The sequence below is a fragment of the Microcebus murinus genome, chromosome 10 (genome assembly GCF_040939455.1).
Source record: "Microcebus murinus isolate Inina chromosome 10, M.murinus_Inina_mat1.0, whole genome shotgun sequence".
NCBI classification, from domain to species: Eukaryota; Metazoa; Chordata; class Mammalia; order Primates; family Cheirogaleidae; genus Microcebus; species Microcebus murinus.
The window spans coordinates 20,733,975-20,751,296 of record NC_134113.1 but is presented as its reverse complement, the minus strand read 5'-3'; the positions used below and the strand labels follow the sequence as shown (position 1 = coordinate 20,751,296).

Here is a 17,322-nt window from a genome sequence, read left to right as displayed (position 1 = left end):
ACTCGAGGGAGGGAAGGGGAGCAAGGGCAATATATGTAACCTTAATATTTGTACCCCCATAATATGCTGAGAAAAATAAATTAATTTAAAAAAAAAGCTGTAACAATCAAGAAAGTCTGATGTTGGTTAAATAAGCAAATGATCAATGGAATAAAGTGCATAGTCCAGAAATAGACTCGAAAGAATTCAATTCACTGCAAAAATGATAATTTGAGGCTGGGTGTGGTGGCTCACACCTGTAATCCTAACACTCTGGGAACTAAGGCAGGAAGATCGCTTGAAGTTGGGAGTTCGAGACCAGCCTGAGCAAGAGCGAGACCCTGTCTCTACTAAAAATAGAAAAATTAGCTGGGTGTGGTGAGCACCTGTAGTCCCAGCTACTCAGGAGGCTGAGGCAGTAGGATTACTTAAGCCCAGGAGATTGAGGTTGCTGTAAGCTAGGCTGACGCCATGGTACTCAAGCCCGGGCAACAGGGTAAGACTCTGTCTCAATAAAACAAAGGACTTGTATCTACAATATAAAGAGAATCTCTTACATCTTGAAAATAAGACATCCCATTAATAAAATAGGCAAAAGATTTAAACAGACCCTTAAACCAAAGAAGACACAGATGGCAAATAAGCACATGAAAAGATGTCTGGCATCATTAGTCATTAGTAAACCACAAATTAAAAACCACAATAAGATACCTCTACTTAACCACCAAAAAAAGCCAAAATTAAAAGGTTAACCATACTGAGTATTGGTGAAGACACGGAGCAACTGGAACTCTCATTTACTTAGCTATGAATGAGAATGTAAAATGCACAATTTGGAACCACTTTGGAAAGCTGTTTAGAAGTTTCATAAAACATGACACATGTACAGAGTATATAACCTAACCATTCTACTTGTAGGAATTTACTCACAAGAGATAAAAAGTCTAGTCTCACAAAAACGTTCATAGTAGCTTTATTTGTAATAGTCAACAAACAGAAACAACTCAAATATCCACCATGAATAAACAAATAGTGGCATATCCACAACTGACTACTACTTAGCAGTAAGAAGGTATGCATACGACAAAATAGATTAATTGCAAACAATCATGCTGAATGAAAGAAGCCAGAAATGTATATCATAGGATTCATTTACATAAAATTCTAGAATATGCAAACTAATCTAAGTGAAATAAAGTAAACCAGCGGTTGCCCCAAGATAAGTCAACAGGAGAAGATTACAAAAGAGCATGAAGAAACTTGAGGGTGGTGGATATGTTCATTTTCCTAATTACAGTGAGGATTTCCTGAGTACATACATGTTGAAATTTCATGAATTGTACACCTTAAATATCTACAGTTTATTGCATATAAATCAAGTTATATTCCAATATAGATGTTTAAATCAGATATATACATACATATATATATGTGTATATACACATATCTTAATTTTAAAAAATGGACTTAGCCAGGCATGGTTGTGCACACCTATAATCCCAGATACTCAGGAGGCTGAGGTGGGAGGATCGCTTGTGCCAGGAGTTCAAGACCAGCTGGGTAACATAGTAAAACAGCATCTCAAAAAATTAAAATAAAATAAAATAAAGCATGGACTTGTTAATAAAATACAAGGGAATTAGAATATATAAAGTATTTGAATTATGGCTTTTTGAAAACCATCCCATTGCATTTGCCATCTCATGAATATATTAGGAGCAATTTTAAGCTAAGCAAAAAAAAAAAAAAAATGAATAGAGCCATACTACAAAGAATATAACATAATTTAATCTAAACTCCTCATTTTATAGCAGAGAATGTAAAGCCCAGAGAGGTTAAGTAAACTGCTTAAGGTTACACCAAAGCAGAGCTAAAAATGCAATCAAATTTATACAATTTTTACCCAGGTATTTTAGGATCAATTATCATTCCATTATCATACTGATAAATTTCAATTTAACCATATTTACTGAGCATTTATTAGGCATTGTAGGAGTATATGGCAATTTTCATCCTCAAGGAGTTTTCAATGTCAATTTGTGAGGCTTATTATATTTTCAAGGCATACTTTTTAATTTTCATTTTTATTATTATTATTATTTTTAGAGACAAGGCCTTGCTCTGTCACCCAGGCTTGAGTGCAGTGGCGCTATCACAGCTCGCTGGAAATATAAACTCCTGGGCTTGAGCAATCCTCCTGCCTCAGCCTCCTGAGAAAGTGAGACTACAGGTACACACCATCACATCTGGCTAATTTTTAAATTTTTTTGTAGAGATGGGGGTCTCACAATGTTGCCCAGGCTAGTTTAGAGCTCATGTCCTCAAGTGATCCTCCCTGCCTCGGCTCCCAAAGTGCTGGGATTACAGGCTTGAGCCACTGAGCCCAGCCCAACATTATTACTATTTTTTTAAATAAAACCTACAATGGAAGAAGAATCGAGGTATGTTCATAATGGCTTAAACTGCCTTTTTTAAAACCATTCTCAATTTACATAGAGTTTGTTTTGCTTGGTTATTTTTGCAATAAGTGTGTAAAGAAAATCAATCTTGTATAACCAGTTTTTCCACATAAACATTTAAGGAATGAAAGAGGCTGCAAACTGGCAGCCTTGTAAGCTATGTTCTGCTCACAGACATGTTTTGTTTGGCCCACACAGTGTTTTTGAAAACCTGAATTTGTTGCTAGCATTTAAAATGGGTAGACCTTAAAGTCTGGATATCTACATTTTATTAAAATAGAAGTTCCAACACCATTAGACATACAACCTTCATAGCAAAAGCTGAGTACCTACTATCTGCCAGTCACTCATGAGACTCTTGGGAGACTTAGACAAATAAGACATAGTGACCTTACATTTTATTATTAGAGGCAAGCACATAAATCATTGTAGTACATCATGATCTGACTATGTGCCAAGTACTGTGTGATAGATGCAATAAAAATGATAACAGGATACAATGGGGGCACAAGGGAAAGGGTGATCAATTCTGTTAATAAAGAAGACTGCTTTGGAAAGGTTTCATAGAGTAGGCAGCACCTGAGCTATGTTTTTTAGAGTAGGTTTGTGCCAAGTGAACAAGGCAGAGAGGAAGACATTTCAGACAGAGGCAGCAACATGTTCAAGGTTACAGGGTCACATAAAAAGTAGGCATAGATGTAGTATAAGGCATCAGGTAGTTTGGAAAGAAATGATATGCCTTGGAAAGCCGACTGTCACCAGATCATGGTGACAGATCATAAAAGACACTATATTCCATGCCAAGCAATATGGGTTTCAGCCTATACATCAGGGTTGTTGCCACAATGCCCCTAAAGAGACTTCACATGGTTTAACTCAGGTAAGGAAAGAAAAAGAAAAAAGATATGCCAGAGGAACAACTGCCATTACTGATTCAACTAGAAGAGTTCTACTTTTGTCTATTTTATGTAGTGAAGTTCTGTTTTAAGATTTCCTTGGGCAAAAAAGTTCTATTGTTATGAACAAATTTTTTTTTAAAAAAAAAAAGCTTAAATAGGAGCTAATAAAAGATTTTTAGCAAGAAAACAAATTGTATGATTAGCATTCTGGAAATATCTCTCTGGTAACAGTGCCAAGGATGGAATACAGAAGTATGAAACCTTAAGGATATGAAAATACTTAGTTGTAACAACTGATGCATGAAATAATGAATTAAATCTGGGTAGTGACAGCAGAGATATTTAAATATTACTGATATCTACTTTGTTCCAAGCAGTCTGTTATGTCGTAGGTTCATGATAAAGAGTGTAAATTCAAGAGTTACTGAAATATAAAGTAATCATGACAGATTAAAATGGGAAGGTAAAGAAGAAAAAGGAATTAAACTTGGTGGGTGACTTGAATAAAAACATAGATAGCTGTAGAGATGTGATCTAGAAAAAGCAAAGGCCTATAGTTGTGACCATACTTCATGAGCAAGTGTCTCAGAGGATTTGCTAGAGGTATATACAAAATGAGAGCCATCCTTGAAAGCCATTATAAACAACACAAGACCTTAACTATCTATATACTAGAGTGAATTTCAAAGGTTTCTACCTGAGTTTAAAGCTTGGCATCTTTCCCTTGGCAATTCTGGTTGAGATCCAGATTCCCAAATGGCAGCATGGAATCAAGACAGACAAGAATGCAAAACAGTACTTAGGTCATCATACCTATACAGTTGCTAGCTAGCATATGGCCAACAAGTTTATCAACTGTCCCATTACTCCTAGGGTAAGTATGTAATAAACTACACAATTCTACTCATGGTTATGTTTTAATGAACAATTTCTTATGAGACATTTAGAATAGGTGGTGGTGGCTCATGTTTGTAATCCCAGCACTTTGGGAAGCTGAGGCAGGAAGATTACTGGAACCCAGGAGTTTGAGACCAGGTTAAGCAACACAATGAGAACTTGTCTCTACAAAAAATAGAAAAATTAGCCAAGGGTGATGGTATATTCCTATAGTCTCAACTACTCAGGAGGCTTAGGCAGGAGGATCGCTTGAGCGTAAGAGTTTGAGGTTGCAGTGAGCTATGATGATACTACTGCAGTCTAGCCTGGGCAACAGAATGGAAAAAACAAATTAATGTGGATAAATTTCATAAGGACTAGAAGTGTTTGGTGATGTGAGTTTCCAGGTTTTTCACTGAGTCCTAAGTTGAAAGAAATTTAGCACCATTTCCATGAGTCTGGTTTTACAAAATAATTGCTTTCCCTGATAATGAATTTTTAAAAGGGACAAGAAAGGAGAGAACAGAATGGATTAAACCCCTTAAATTCTTCAAAAATGAATCCCATTTGTACTGCTGTTTGTGACACTTATTTCAATCTCTTTGATAAAGATTATAATTAACATTAAGTACACAAAATAAACTCTTAAGTCCTTCAATGATGAGAGAATTAATCAAAACACTCTTTATCAAAAGAGCCTTAATACCTCACTAATTCCATAAGACTATGAAACCTTACCTATTAATAAGAAGATCAAATGCTAACTACTGTTTCCAAATAGCTGGCTATAAGTTTAAAAACTCTCTTGCAATATCAGAAAGCTGGTTATAACTTTACGTTGCCAAATCTTATCTGTTGGAAAAAACATTCCAAGAGAGGAATTACAAGAACCTGTAGCTATACAGTAAAGAAAATGAAATAGGTATCTGACTAAAACAATAAGAAAATATTCTTGAAGTATCTTTATGAGGGGCATAAAAATGCTTGCATTTATAGAAAGAAAAAAAAGGATGGGGAATAGAAGTATTACCTGAGGGCAGGAAATTCAGACAAAAGGTCCCTATTCCTGGTGAAAGCAAGTAGTCAGTTGCCAGGGTTTCTTTTAGACTCCTCAGGTAGTCATTTGGGTGATTATGCAATTCACAGCACATCAATCTCCACCACAGCCAGCAGGGAACGCTGTAGGGAATGGGTACACAGGGGACACAGAAGGGAGCAAGTTTAAGGGAAGGAAGAGGAAAGGAATGATATGATAAAGATATTTAGCTGTGGTGCACCTTCAAAAAAAAATACAGTTGTATTTCACACTGGATTAACTAGAGGCAAACACTGCTTAAATTCTAAGATGAATCATTTAGGATTTTCTTCGTTTTCTCTACCACTGATATTACTACTGATATTACTACTAATCAATTACATTCTTTTTTAAATTTTTATGTTAAAATGTTAATAAACAAAAATGAGATAGCTATGCAATACAAATTATACAAACGCTGAACTGTATAATTGAACATTAAATGAAATCAATTAAGATGAGCACTCTACAAAACAGGCAATCTACAAATATAATTATCAAATTAGTTTAAGTACCAAAAGCCCCAATTAAAACTGTAATCCTCATTTCACAGAGAATATTGAGGCATAAAGTTACCTAAAAAAAAATAATCCTCTGGAAGGCTGAAGCAGGAGGATAGCTCAGGGTCAGGAATTTGAAACCAGCCTAAGCAAGAGTGAGATCCCATCTCTACTAAAAATAAAAAAAAATTAGCCAGGTGTGGTGCTGCATCCATAGCTCCCACTAATCAGGAGGCTGAGGCAGAAGGATCGTTTGAGCCCAGGTGTTTGAGGTTGTAGTGAGCTAGGATGATGCCACTGCTCTATAGCTGGGGGTGACAGAATGACACTCTGTCTCTCAAAAAAAAAAAAAAAAAATCCACAAACCAGAAAGAGAGAGATCCAGCAATAGATTACATACTCCAAAATAAACTGAAGAACTATAGTATTTACCAGAAAAAAAAAGCTTTTAATCTAAATTTTGTGGATATGAGTCAACTAGTTTAACCCACCAAAAATGTATTCAGGGAAACAAATATATGTCCTACGTACTCTATGGAAGCCAAGGTAACATACATTTATTTCTCACAACAGTTAAAAATGTTTAACAACTACTATGTACCACAGTACTGTGGCAGATGCTAAAGGTACAACAGTGAACAAGACAAGCACCGTCACTGTCCTCATAACTAAAACATATCAGGGCGATTCTGCCCTTAAAGAGATGACAATCTACAGAACTAACATAAATGAAGCCTTTGTTTTAATAAAACAAACAGGATACATTTTATGAACTAAAGGAGTTCAAAAATGGAGGAGACGAATAAAGATTAGCCCAGTTAAAGCTACCCATGAAAAACGTACTAATAAAATAAAGCCTGAGAGAAGATGGCATACCATGTAGGGATGCAGACAATCTGGCTGCAGGAAGTAAGACTACAAAGATGGGTGAGAAAAACAGGGAGAAAAGTGTGGTATTGGAAAATTAAATTGTAGCCAAATTTGAAGGATCTAAAAACTTGCCCTTCCTTTTTCTGGATATTTGCCTTAAATATTTCCTTTGTATGCATGACCTAGTCAAAAAAATTCGTAACTATTTTATTACCCTCAAGCTGTCATTTATGTGCTTTTATTTCATCAGTTCTTTATAAGCTTCTCTGACATTTAGACCACCTTTGTCTGTCTTCCATTGAAGTTGCATAGTACTTTGCTTGTGACCCTCTCTAAGACTCATCACCCACCTACCAGACTGTTTCCAAGAGATATTCTTATATCTTAATTTTATTTGTAGACCTTATAGAATCTTCTTTTAAGCATTGATACAAAGGTAAATAAATGAATGAATCCTACCAATGGGGATAATTAATCATACTTATAATACTTGTATTCCTTAAAGATAAATCTTACATTTTATGGATGCCCCTTCTTATAGTACACCTCGGTTATATATAAAGTTGCATCACAGCAGAAGTAAAAATTTGGGACAAAAATTCAATATCTAAAAATACTGTTTTACTAAATTTTTAAATCAGTGAATTTTCTGGTATCACTAAGTTTATTCCTAACAATAAAAGTACATACAGGCCGGTCCCACACCTGTAATCCTAGCACACTTGGAGGCGGGAGGATCGCTCAAGGTCAGGAGTTTGAGACCAGCCTGAGCAAGAGCGAGACTCCGTCTCTACTAAAAATAGAAAGAAATTAGCTGGACAAATAAAAACATATAGAAAAAATTAGCCGGGCATGGTGGCACATGCCTTTAGTCCCAGCTACTCAGGAGGCTGAGGCAGAAGGATCGCTTGAGCCCAGGAGTTTGAGGTTGCTGTGAATTAGGCTAACATCATAGCACTCTAGCCCAGGCAACAGAGTGAGACACTGTCTCAAAAAAAAAAATGTACATACAAAAGATTTACAAATAGACAATAGTAGAGAAAAACAACACTTGATGCTATGCTAGCAATGGCAAAAAGAAGCCAGAGACCCCTTTCCTCATAGTATTTTTGGGTAGAAGAAGAGTGCATACCCATAAAATTCAAATTAAACATAAAGAACAGACTAACATAGAAATTAAAAATTTATATAAGCTGGGCAGGGTGGCTCACACCTGTAATTCCAGCACTTTGAGAGGTGAAGGTGAGAGGATTACTTGAGGCCAGGAGTTTGGGACCAGCCTGGGAAACACAGGGAGACACCTCTCAACAAAAAATTTTAAAAATTAGCTGGGCAGGGTGGCGCATGCCTGTAGTCCTTAGCTACTGGGGAGGCTGAGGTAGGAGGGTCACTTGAGCCCAGAAGTTCGAGGCTGCAGCAGGTTAACTGCACCACTGCAGTCCAGGCCGGGCGACAGAGACACTGTCTCAAAAAACAAACAAAAAACTTACATAAAACATTCATCTTGGCTGAGAGAAATCTCAAAATACATCAATGAATTACCAAACTATTAGTAAATTTAATGCCTAAAAAAAACCACATTACTATATCCTTAATCACATTGGGCTTCAGCTCTCGATTTTGTTTTAATAACTAGGTAACTGATGGTAACTGTTTGCTTTTCACTCATAGAAATTGCAAAACCTCTTTCACTGGTAATTTACATTCAAATTGAGCTCCAGTCACCAACACTCACTGTTAAATATCAATATTTAATAAAATATTACTCATCCTCAACATATAATATGTAGAATTTAAAACACATAATTGGTAAGAAACCAACTCATTTAAAAAGTCTTTAGACTGGAAACTGCAGTACTAAGAGAAAGTATAATAAATACTACAAAAAGTAAAATATGCAAGTAAAAAGAAATGGAGAAATTATGTTACCCTGCTATGGTTTGTCTGTTCCCATCAAACCTCATGTTGAAATTTGATCCCCAATGTGGCAGTGTTGGGAGATAGGGCCTTGTAGGAGGTGTTTGGGTCTTCAGGGATGCATCCCTCATGAATGGCTTAGTGCTGTTCTCACAGTAGTGAGTTTTCTCCAGAATGGATTAGTTCCCACAAGAGTGGGTTTTTATAAAGCCAGAACACCCTCTGGTCTTCCCCTCTTCCCAGTGTCTGCTTCCTCTTTGATCTTCTCCACCATGTTGTGACCCAGCATAAAAGCCCTCTCTAGAAGCCTGGCCATGCCCTTGAACTTGTCAGCCTACAGAACCATGCATGAGCTAAATAATCTCATTTCTTTAGAAATTATCCAGTGTCAGGTATTCTTTTATAGCAACACAAAATGGACTTACACATTCCCTAACTTCAAAGAATTGCTGAGTCAAAAGATGATCTCCCTCCAACTTCAAAGGACTACAGAGTCAAAGGATTCCCAAGTAATAAAAGAATATCCTAAGGAATACTGAAGCAGGATGGCAAATCACCATCAAAGAATAGCAAGGAAAGTGACAAAAATTGGATTAAAAAAAAGCAAACTGTTGGAGAAGGATGACAACCGGAATAAGCAGCATAGCAAATCAAATAAAAAGGATACTGAATCAGTGACTACCATTCAACATTATCTGTCAGACACTGGCAAGTCACAAATCAACATTTTAATAATTTCCTTCTCTGGGACAGGAACAGATCCCTTCTGATTCCAGGATTCTAGGATGGTAATACCACAACATCTACTAGACCTGTAGTTCCCAACTCCTGGCCTCTGCCTGGTACTGGTCCATAGCCTATTAGGAACTGGCAGCCTATCACTGCCTGAGCTCTGCCCATCCCAAAAGTAACTTCTATAAGAATCAATATCTAGTTTTAGTTAGAAATTAAGGTGAAAGAAAGACACCTTCTCTATTTCGGATACTTCTACATATAGCAGTCCTCACTTAATCTGCAATTTCACTTCTCAGTTTCAGCTACCCACGTACAATACAATAAGATATTTTGAGAAAAACAGAACACATTCACATAACTTTTATTATAATATACAAGTATGTTATAATTGTTCTATTTTATTATTAGCTGATGTTAATCTCTTATTGTGACTAACTTCTAAAACTTTATCATAGGTATGTATGTATAGGAAAAATCATAGTATGTGTGTGTATATATATATATATATATATATACATATATATACAGTTACATATATACACACACCCACACACACATACCAGCCACAGTTTCAGGCATTCACTGGGAGTCTTGGAATGTATTGCCCATGGATTAGTAGGAACAATTATAGTACATTTAATAGCGCCCCCCCAAAAAAGAACAAACAAAAAAATCCATCCCTGAAATTTCAACTTACAATTTGCTTTGCAGTAATTAACCACACAAAAATATTCCCATTGTTTCCAGACTCAAAATGTGTCATCTAAATTAAATCACACATAAAAGGGAGAATATCTCCATTTAAACAGCTAACATTTATCCAAATTAATGTATTCAAAACCAAACTCATCTTCTCTCTTAAGCCTGTTCCTCCTACAGTTGTCTCCCATATAGTTAATGACAATTCCAGCTTGTCCATTGCTTACGTCAAAAACTTTGTAGTCATCCATCACTGTTTTCAATCCACATCTTATAATGTCAGTCAATCCTGGCTCTACCTTCAAAATACATCTAGAACCTATCTCAACTCTACTGCATCTACCTTGGTCCAAGCCAATTATCTCTCTCAAATAAATAGTTATTATAATAATGACCTCTTCTCTAGCCCAGGCAAGAGAGTGAGACTCTGTCTCAAAAAAATAAAATAAAATAAATAATGACTTCTTAATTGGGTTCCTGTTTCTGCCTTTACCCCCCTATTTATTTTCCATATGGCTGCCAAAGTGTTCCCTGGCTCAAAACCTTCCTTCCAGTGGCTTCTAATCTTACTTAAGGTAAAAGGCAAGTCATTAAAAGGCCCCACATGATCAGGCTCTTATTTTGTCTTTGATGTCTTCTGCCTCTACTCACTTCACTCCACTTTACCTATATTGGTGGCCTTGATATATTTCAAAGATGAGAAACAGGTTCCCACTTCTGGACCCTTTTCATTTGCTCCCACCACGTCTTTCAGGACTATTCTCAGATATTACCATCTCAGTTAACCCTGCCAGATCACCAGATTTAAAACTGCAAACTCCATCCCCAACTTCCTGTATTACTTTTTTCAAGAACACTTCATACAAACTGATACACCATACTATGTATTTCGCTTATTTACTTACTATCTGCCTCTCATTAAAATGTAAATTCCATATGGCAGGAATTTTCACTGATTTTGTTCACTGCTTTATCCCCACCATTATGAAGCAATACTTGGGACAAAGTAAACAGTAAATTATTTGTTAAATAAACTAGTATATCTAGTGTCAAAATCCAGATTACTGAAGATCATTTATAAATGAATACTGCCAATTTAAGTTACACAAGATACTCTCAAAAACTCTCAAACCTTTATAAAAGTAATTTATTTACAATCCAAAAAGCAGTATTTAACTTATTTTTTTCACAGTTACCTAATCCAAATAAACAAAATCTCAAATTTCAGATGGCAGTACAATTTAGAAACAGGTTATAGTTAGTGATCCTACTCATGCTTGTTATATCAGAATAAGAATCACTAAAATTTCCCAAGAGCTGAAACCATGTCTTACTCATCTTTGGATTTCTAATGTCATGGCACATAAATGTGTTCAAGAACCTGGAATACATAAAGTCTCAAATATTATTTATTGAACCTTACCATAAAAGTAAAACATACAAATAATTAGTCTATCAATATTGATATGAAGTTAGAATTTGAAAAAATAACTTCTGGTAGACTAAATAAGCAATGTTGTATTTCCTTCTAGGAATGTCCAATACATGAAAGATTATAGTCCTAGTAGTATTTACCTCCAATTACGTGCACCTTAACTTCTCTTCAATAGCTCACTTCCATGGCCATTTCAGATAGCTTGTTCTAAACCAGACCTTCTTCACCTCTAAAATCTTAAACTTCAATAGGACACGTCCAGACAAAACCTCCAATCCCTCCAATTAGCTCATTCCTTTACTTCACTACTCTTCCACCTAGATAGTATTTCCAGTCCTTTGATGGTTCTTTCTTTTTCTCTCCATACTATCAGCTGCTACCCTCCTTTTTCTATCCTAACCTGTCCTAAATCTAAAGGCCTAGTCCATCAACACATTGTGAGACAACCTAAACTCTTATCACTTTGCCATTCGGCCACAAAATCCTCAAGTGTTCAACCCTTCCTAACATATATAACAAATATTCAAAACATTCAACAATCTTCTTAGGCCATTCTCCCTCTTTAAAGTGTTCCTTCCCCTCAGTTTATGGAACAAGTTATCTTGAGACTATCAAGCAGTTTCTCCTACCTAGATCCTTGGAGCTGGACTGTTCCACTCTGTTTCTAAGTCTTGTTCTCCAATTTTCTGTAAGTTCTGTGGGACATCAATGTCCCTCCAATACATTAGGTTTCTACTGAAGTTACTCAGAGTCCATTTGTATACTATATTTCAACCCCAGAAATGCTCCTGAACCTCAGACTCCAAAACCCAGACTACTTCTTTTATCTTTATTAGCAGTCACTCCCTGCTCCCAGGATGAAATTTGATTTCCTTAACATAGTAAGAGAGGCCCTTGAAAATATGATTTAGTTCAGCACTTATTACAGATGCCAAATGGAGCAATAAGCCTGACTCAAATAATTCTCCCCATAACCATATTTTTGCAGTACAACCCTTTGTCACTGCTAATTGATCGATGGATAGACAGAACTGGGTCACACAGGTTCTCTCTTCAAGGAATCTGAAACTTGATGAGAGAAATCAGAGATTGGGAGTTGTGGAAGATGGGATAGCACCCTAAAGCTGTGGTTCTCAGCCAGGAACAATTTTGCCTCCCAGGGGATATTTCACAATGTCTGGAGGTATTAAACATCCTACAATGCACAGAACAGCCCTCCACAAGAATTATCTAGTTCAAAATATCAATAGTGGCTGGTGTGGTGACTCAGGCTGATAATCTCAGCACTTTGGGAGGATGAGGCAAGGCAGGAGGAGGATCCCTTCAGCCCAGGAGTTCGAGATCAGCCTAGGCAACACGGTGAGACCCTATCTCTACAAAAAATTTTAAAAATTAGCCAGGTGTAGTGGCAAGCTCTTGTAGCCCTTGATCCTCCTGAGGCAGGAAGATCACTTGAACCCAGGAGTTCAAGCTTGCAGTGAGCTATAATCATGCCACTGTACTCCAGCCTGGGTCACAGAATGAGACCTATCAAAGAAAAAATAAAGTCAATAGCGTGGAGGTTAATATCTTACTGTAAGAAGAAGGTCTAAGACCTTTTCCAGTGAGATTCTAGAAACTGGATGCTTCCTGCTCTTTCCCTGGTTTGGTTGTTCAGATCTTCTGCTTTCTGTTATACTTCTCTTTTTACCTAAATAGAGCAGGCTTTGGTTGTTTGCAGACAAAATAACCTTAACTAGCATAGTGCCCTAGCTCAATCATATGACACACATCTGCATACTTTAAACCAGTTTCTCAACATCAGAGCCCCTGACATTTGGGCCAAATAATTCTTTGCTGTGGGGGAATGTGCTGTGCATTGTAGGATGTTTTAGCATCCTCCCTGGTCTCTCTTAGAAAATCCCTCAAAACATATTCTATGCTGACATAATCTGAAGGATGGAGATAATTTCTCCTTCAAAGGCTTTTGTTGTTTTACCTCTCCTAAAGAGTAACTACTCTAACCTCCCCTTCCCCCCAAACACACTCCCTTGTCCTCGTCTCAGGTTAATCAAGTACATAATCTTTTTATTAACAAAGCAAGAGATGCTTAGAATACAAACTAAATAAGTAGGCAAGGAACAAGTATATAGATTTACACTTCTCACATAGTCTAGCATTTACTTAAAGCATTTGTTAATCTCTTAAGAACATTCCTGAACAATTCCTCTTTCCCAATATGCCAGCTTCTCAAGTCCTTACATCTGGGCAATGATGGTTTTGTTGAGGCTCAGAAACCAGCACCCCAAAATATGGCACTTTGACATACTGAAATGAAGCTTCAAGGTCTCTCTGACCTTCCTTCCACATCATCTCTCCCAAAGAAGTTGAAGTCCCTTTATCTACCTAAAATCCAGACTTACCAAGGATAATTGTTTTGTTTTCTTCCCCTCCCTATAAAACCAAAAATGTCTGAAGACCATCACCTGCAATGACTATTTACAAATTAATCTTTGTGGTCTGATCCATTCCCCTTATTAGTCCTTTGTTGCTCCTCAACAGAATTTCTCTTCTCTCTCCCACCCCCATAATCTGTGTTACCAGGATGATATATAAACTCCTGAACCCTGCAGAGGGGTGGGCAATCACTCTGCGATTTTCCCCAAGTGCACATTAAATAAGTGTGTGCATTTTCTCCAATTAATCTGCCTTTTGTGAATTGATTTTTCAGCAAATCTTCAGAGAGCAAAGGTAAAGTTTTCTGTTGGCCCCTACAAGTTTAATTTTGCACTTGCACTACATTTGAATCTCACAGCTAAGAGTGAGCATTCTTACTCATATTGGTTTCTACATAATCTTCTTCCTTGCTGGAAAACTCTCCCCCCATGTTATAACTAGGTCATTTTCTTACAGGAAGACTCCCCAACACCCCCCTTATAAGACCCTATACCAGCTAGGCCATTTTTGCTAGTTCTTCCTTTCCAGAACTCCAAAGGCACATTTATTCAATTACTCAATTACCTATTAACTCCTAAAACCTCAGGGAAACTGGTCATCCCAAATCTCAATAATATTAGTGGCATACAGTCTTGCCTCAGTTAAAAAGAACAGCAATATGAGGGACAGCCAGCTCATCCAGTCACTCAACAAATAGTTAAGTACATACTTTATGCCAGCCTCAAGACAAAAATCCCTGCCCTCATGCAGTTTACATTAAAGTGTAGAGAGATAAATAGCAAAGAAATATGTATTATGACAGATGAAGATGAGTACTATGGAGGAAAATAAAGCAAGCAAGAGGGACAGGAAGCACAGGAGCTCACAATTTTAAAGTCTGGTAAGGAAAGGCCTCCTCTGAGAAGGTGCAATGGGTTGCATGCACAGGCCACATGAGTTGTCTGCTATTAGAAAATGATACGTTCTAAGGGTTTCCTATTAAACTTATTAAATTGTATTCCAGACCACTAGATCAATATACTAACATCTTCATTACTAGATAATCTATAAAATTAAATTTGACCCAGGTAATTTCAAAAGTTCATTCCTACTTGAACAACTATAATTTATCACAGTATCTACATTGTTTCATCTATTATGAATTGCCTTTAGGTTTATGAATAACTGCATTTTTCTTAGGAGATGATACCAATTAACACTAAGATTAATACACTTACCAAAAATAAGAATTCGATACTCTTCAGTCACCTAAATTAAGGACATTTTGAAATGTGAAATAACTGAAAACTCAACAGTTTCAAAAATTCATCTCTGAAAAAAAAGCCTCATTACTATTAATCACAGAGCCATTAGAAACCATACAGATTAAAAAGTAATCCTGAGGCCTCAATTTTGATTGTGTGGGTGTTGTCTATGTTACAGTTACAACTTTTCTCCTAATGTTTAAGAGTCCTTCTCAAATGGAATTCTACAAAAGAATTAAAGACACATATTGATTGAATTAACTTTTCTCCTAGTCATTTAGAGTGGTTCTATTTACTATCATCCTGGGAGAGTGGGAAAATAAGTATTCCAAACATTTTTTTTAGATCTGAATATTCTTGTCAAACTGGGTATGAGAAAGGCTGGAGGCCATCTGATTACAAAAGTCAGACTTTACCCAAATAATAGATAAAACCTTCCAAACTAAGATGGTTCAGTATTGAACCACATGTACAATTTTAAAAGACACTTTCCAATTAGTTATCACTAACAAATGTATATTCATAAACGCTGCTACAATTTGCTACTTTAAAAAGAAACTATGTTGTATCTTACTCAATGTTATAAGAGATGAAAATATTTGCTGAATCACATAAGTATTGATTCCCCAATAGGTAACTTGTGGTATAAAACAAGCTGGAGAATCAAGAATTATGTTTACTATACAAATCTATCATTGTACCTAACATCTTCATTAGCAGTCTCTCAGGAGACTCTTCCTAAAGTCAATTAAAAGTAATCATTAACTTAAAAAATAACAGAATAGGAGAAACGGATCCTAACCCAGCGCTTTCAATTCCCGGTTAACAGCTTGGAAGAAGATCCTACATTTTTAGCCTGTGTCTTAAGACAAATATGGAGAAGCCAAGAGCAGCAACAAACTGCCAGCTTGACTGAGTCATGTTTCTGACTAAAACCGCGTTATGAAATGGAAAGAATGACATATCCTGGGTTTTAACCACCACAGATGGTAGGTCTCTGAATTTAAGAGTCTCGGATGAAAAAGAGCAAAAATCCGTAAGAATGATGTGAGACTGAAACGACTCCAGAAAGAACTTGCCAGAGCTGGGAACTCTGGTTATTTACCTAAAACAAATCCTAACTGAGCAAACAGGCACACCCTCTGCCGCATCAGAGGGGAACGCCGCCGAGGTGGGGGCCACTCAGAACAATAACAAGGGTGACGTTTCGCCGAGAACACGACCTCGGAGTCCACACTGCGCCAAACGCCCTCGGGTAACGGACCCGCTGTGCTCCGAGGGGGACGAGCACGGCGCTCGGCTCGCGGCGACCACACCGCCCAGGCACCTGGTGACGCCAGGCCACCGCCAGCCTCCGCGCAGGACCGCCCCGAGCGGCCCGGGACGCCCCCCAGACGCCGCGTCGGGAGCGGTCCCAGCTCGCCGCCCTGCGCGCCCCTCCGCGAGCCCGGCCGGAGGAGAACGCCACCGGGCAGACTCGTGAGGCCACCCCGGGCGGCGCAGGCGACGGCAGACCCCGGGCCGCGACCTCTGCCCCGGCGAGCGGGGAAGTCCAAGGGTCGCCCCCCGCACCGCTGCCAGTCCCCCGCCGCCCCCGAGGCCGCGGGCCGACTCCAGTGCGGACTCGGGCGGAGGCGGGCGGGCCGGCCCCCAGGCTCCGGGAGCCCACTGACCTGGAGAGGTGCTTCAGGATCTGTTTCTTGATGATCCCTGCCATGGTGCCGAGGCGGGAGGCGCCGCGCTTTCGCTCCGTTCCCTGCTGCCTCCTGTCTCCGTGGCCGTCTCCTCTCTGTCCCGGCTAACCCGGCCGCAGGACAGGCGCCTGAGCGCTCACGCACGGGAGAGACGCCAGGCCGCGGCCAAGCTCGCCGCTGCCGCTGCCGCCACCACCGCCGCCACCGAGGACCCGAAGCATCACGCTCAAGCCGCTGCGGACGCCGCCGGCGCCATCTTGGCTGCAGCATCACCTAAGAGACCTGGGGGACGGCGGGAGCGGAGAGGCGCGAGGCGGGCGCTGGGCGGGGAGGGCGGGGCGAGAGGTTCGAGGCCCCGCCCCCTCGCCCCAGGCTGGAGCCGGGGTCCTGGGCTCTCCGGAGACCAGTTGTTTGAGTCCCAGTTCTAGAATCTTCTTGGGCCTTAATCCTTCCCTAATCTCCCGCTGCTCTTGATCCCGCACCCATCACTGAGTTGTCTTTCCA

General features: G+C 38.7%; 1 protein-coding gene across 3 annotated transcripts in view; it reads right to left on the bottom strand.

The window, feature by feature from the left end:
• The window catches only part of BLTP3B (bridge-like lipid transfer protein family member 3B), an 83,386-nt gene extending 66,286 nt beyond the window's left edge, over positions 1–17,100 (bottom strand). Inside the window, exons 1-2 of one of the 3 annotated variants that reach the window (XM_012787642.3) lie at positions 16,798–17,097; positions 5,244–5,392 (exon numbers count right to left, since the gene is read on the bottom strand). Coding sequence is in view for 1 of the 3 variants with exons in the window: in XM_012787637.2 (XP_012643091.2) it covers positions 16,798–16,841 (44 nt within the window). In the remaining 2 variants the exon portion in view is untranslated. Of the gene's footprint in view, positions 1–5,243; positions 5,393–16,797 lie in introns of all 3 variants that reach the window. The other 2 variants (XM_012787637.2, XM_012787644.3) reach the window with 2 other exon arrangements.
• Positions 17,101–17,322: the final 222 nt, after the last annotated feature.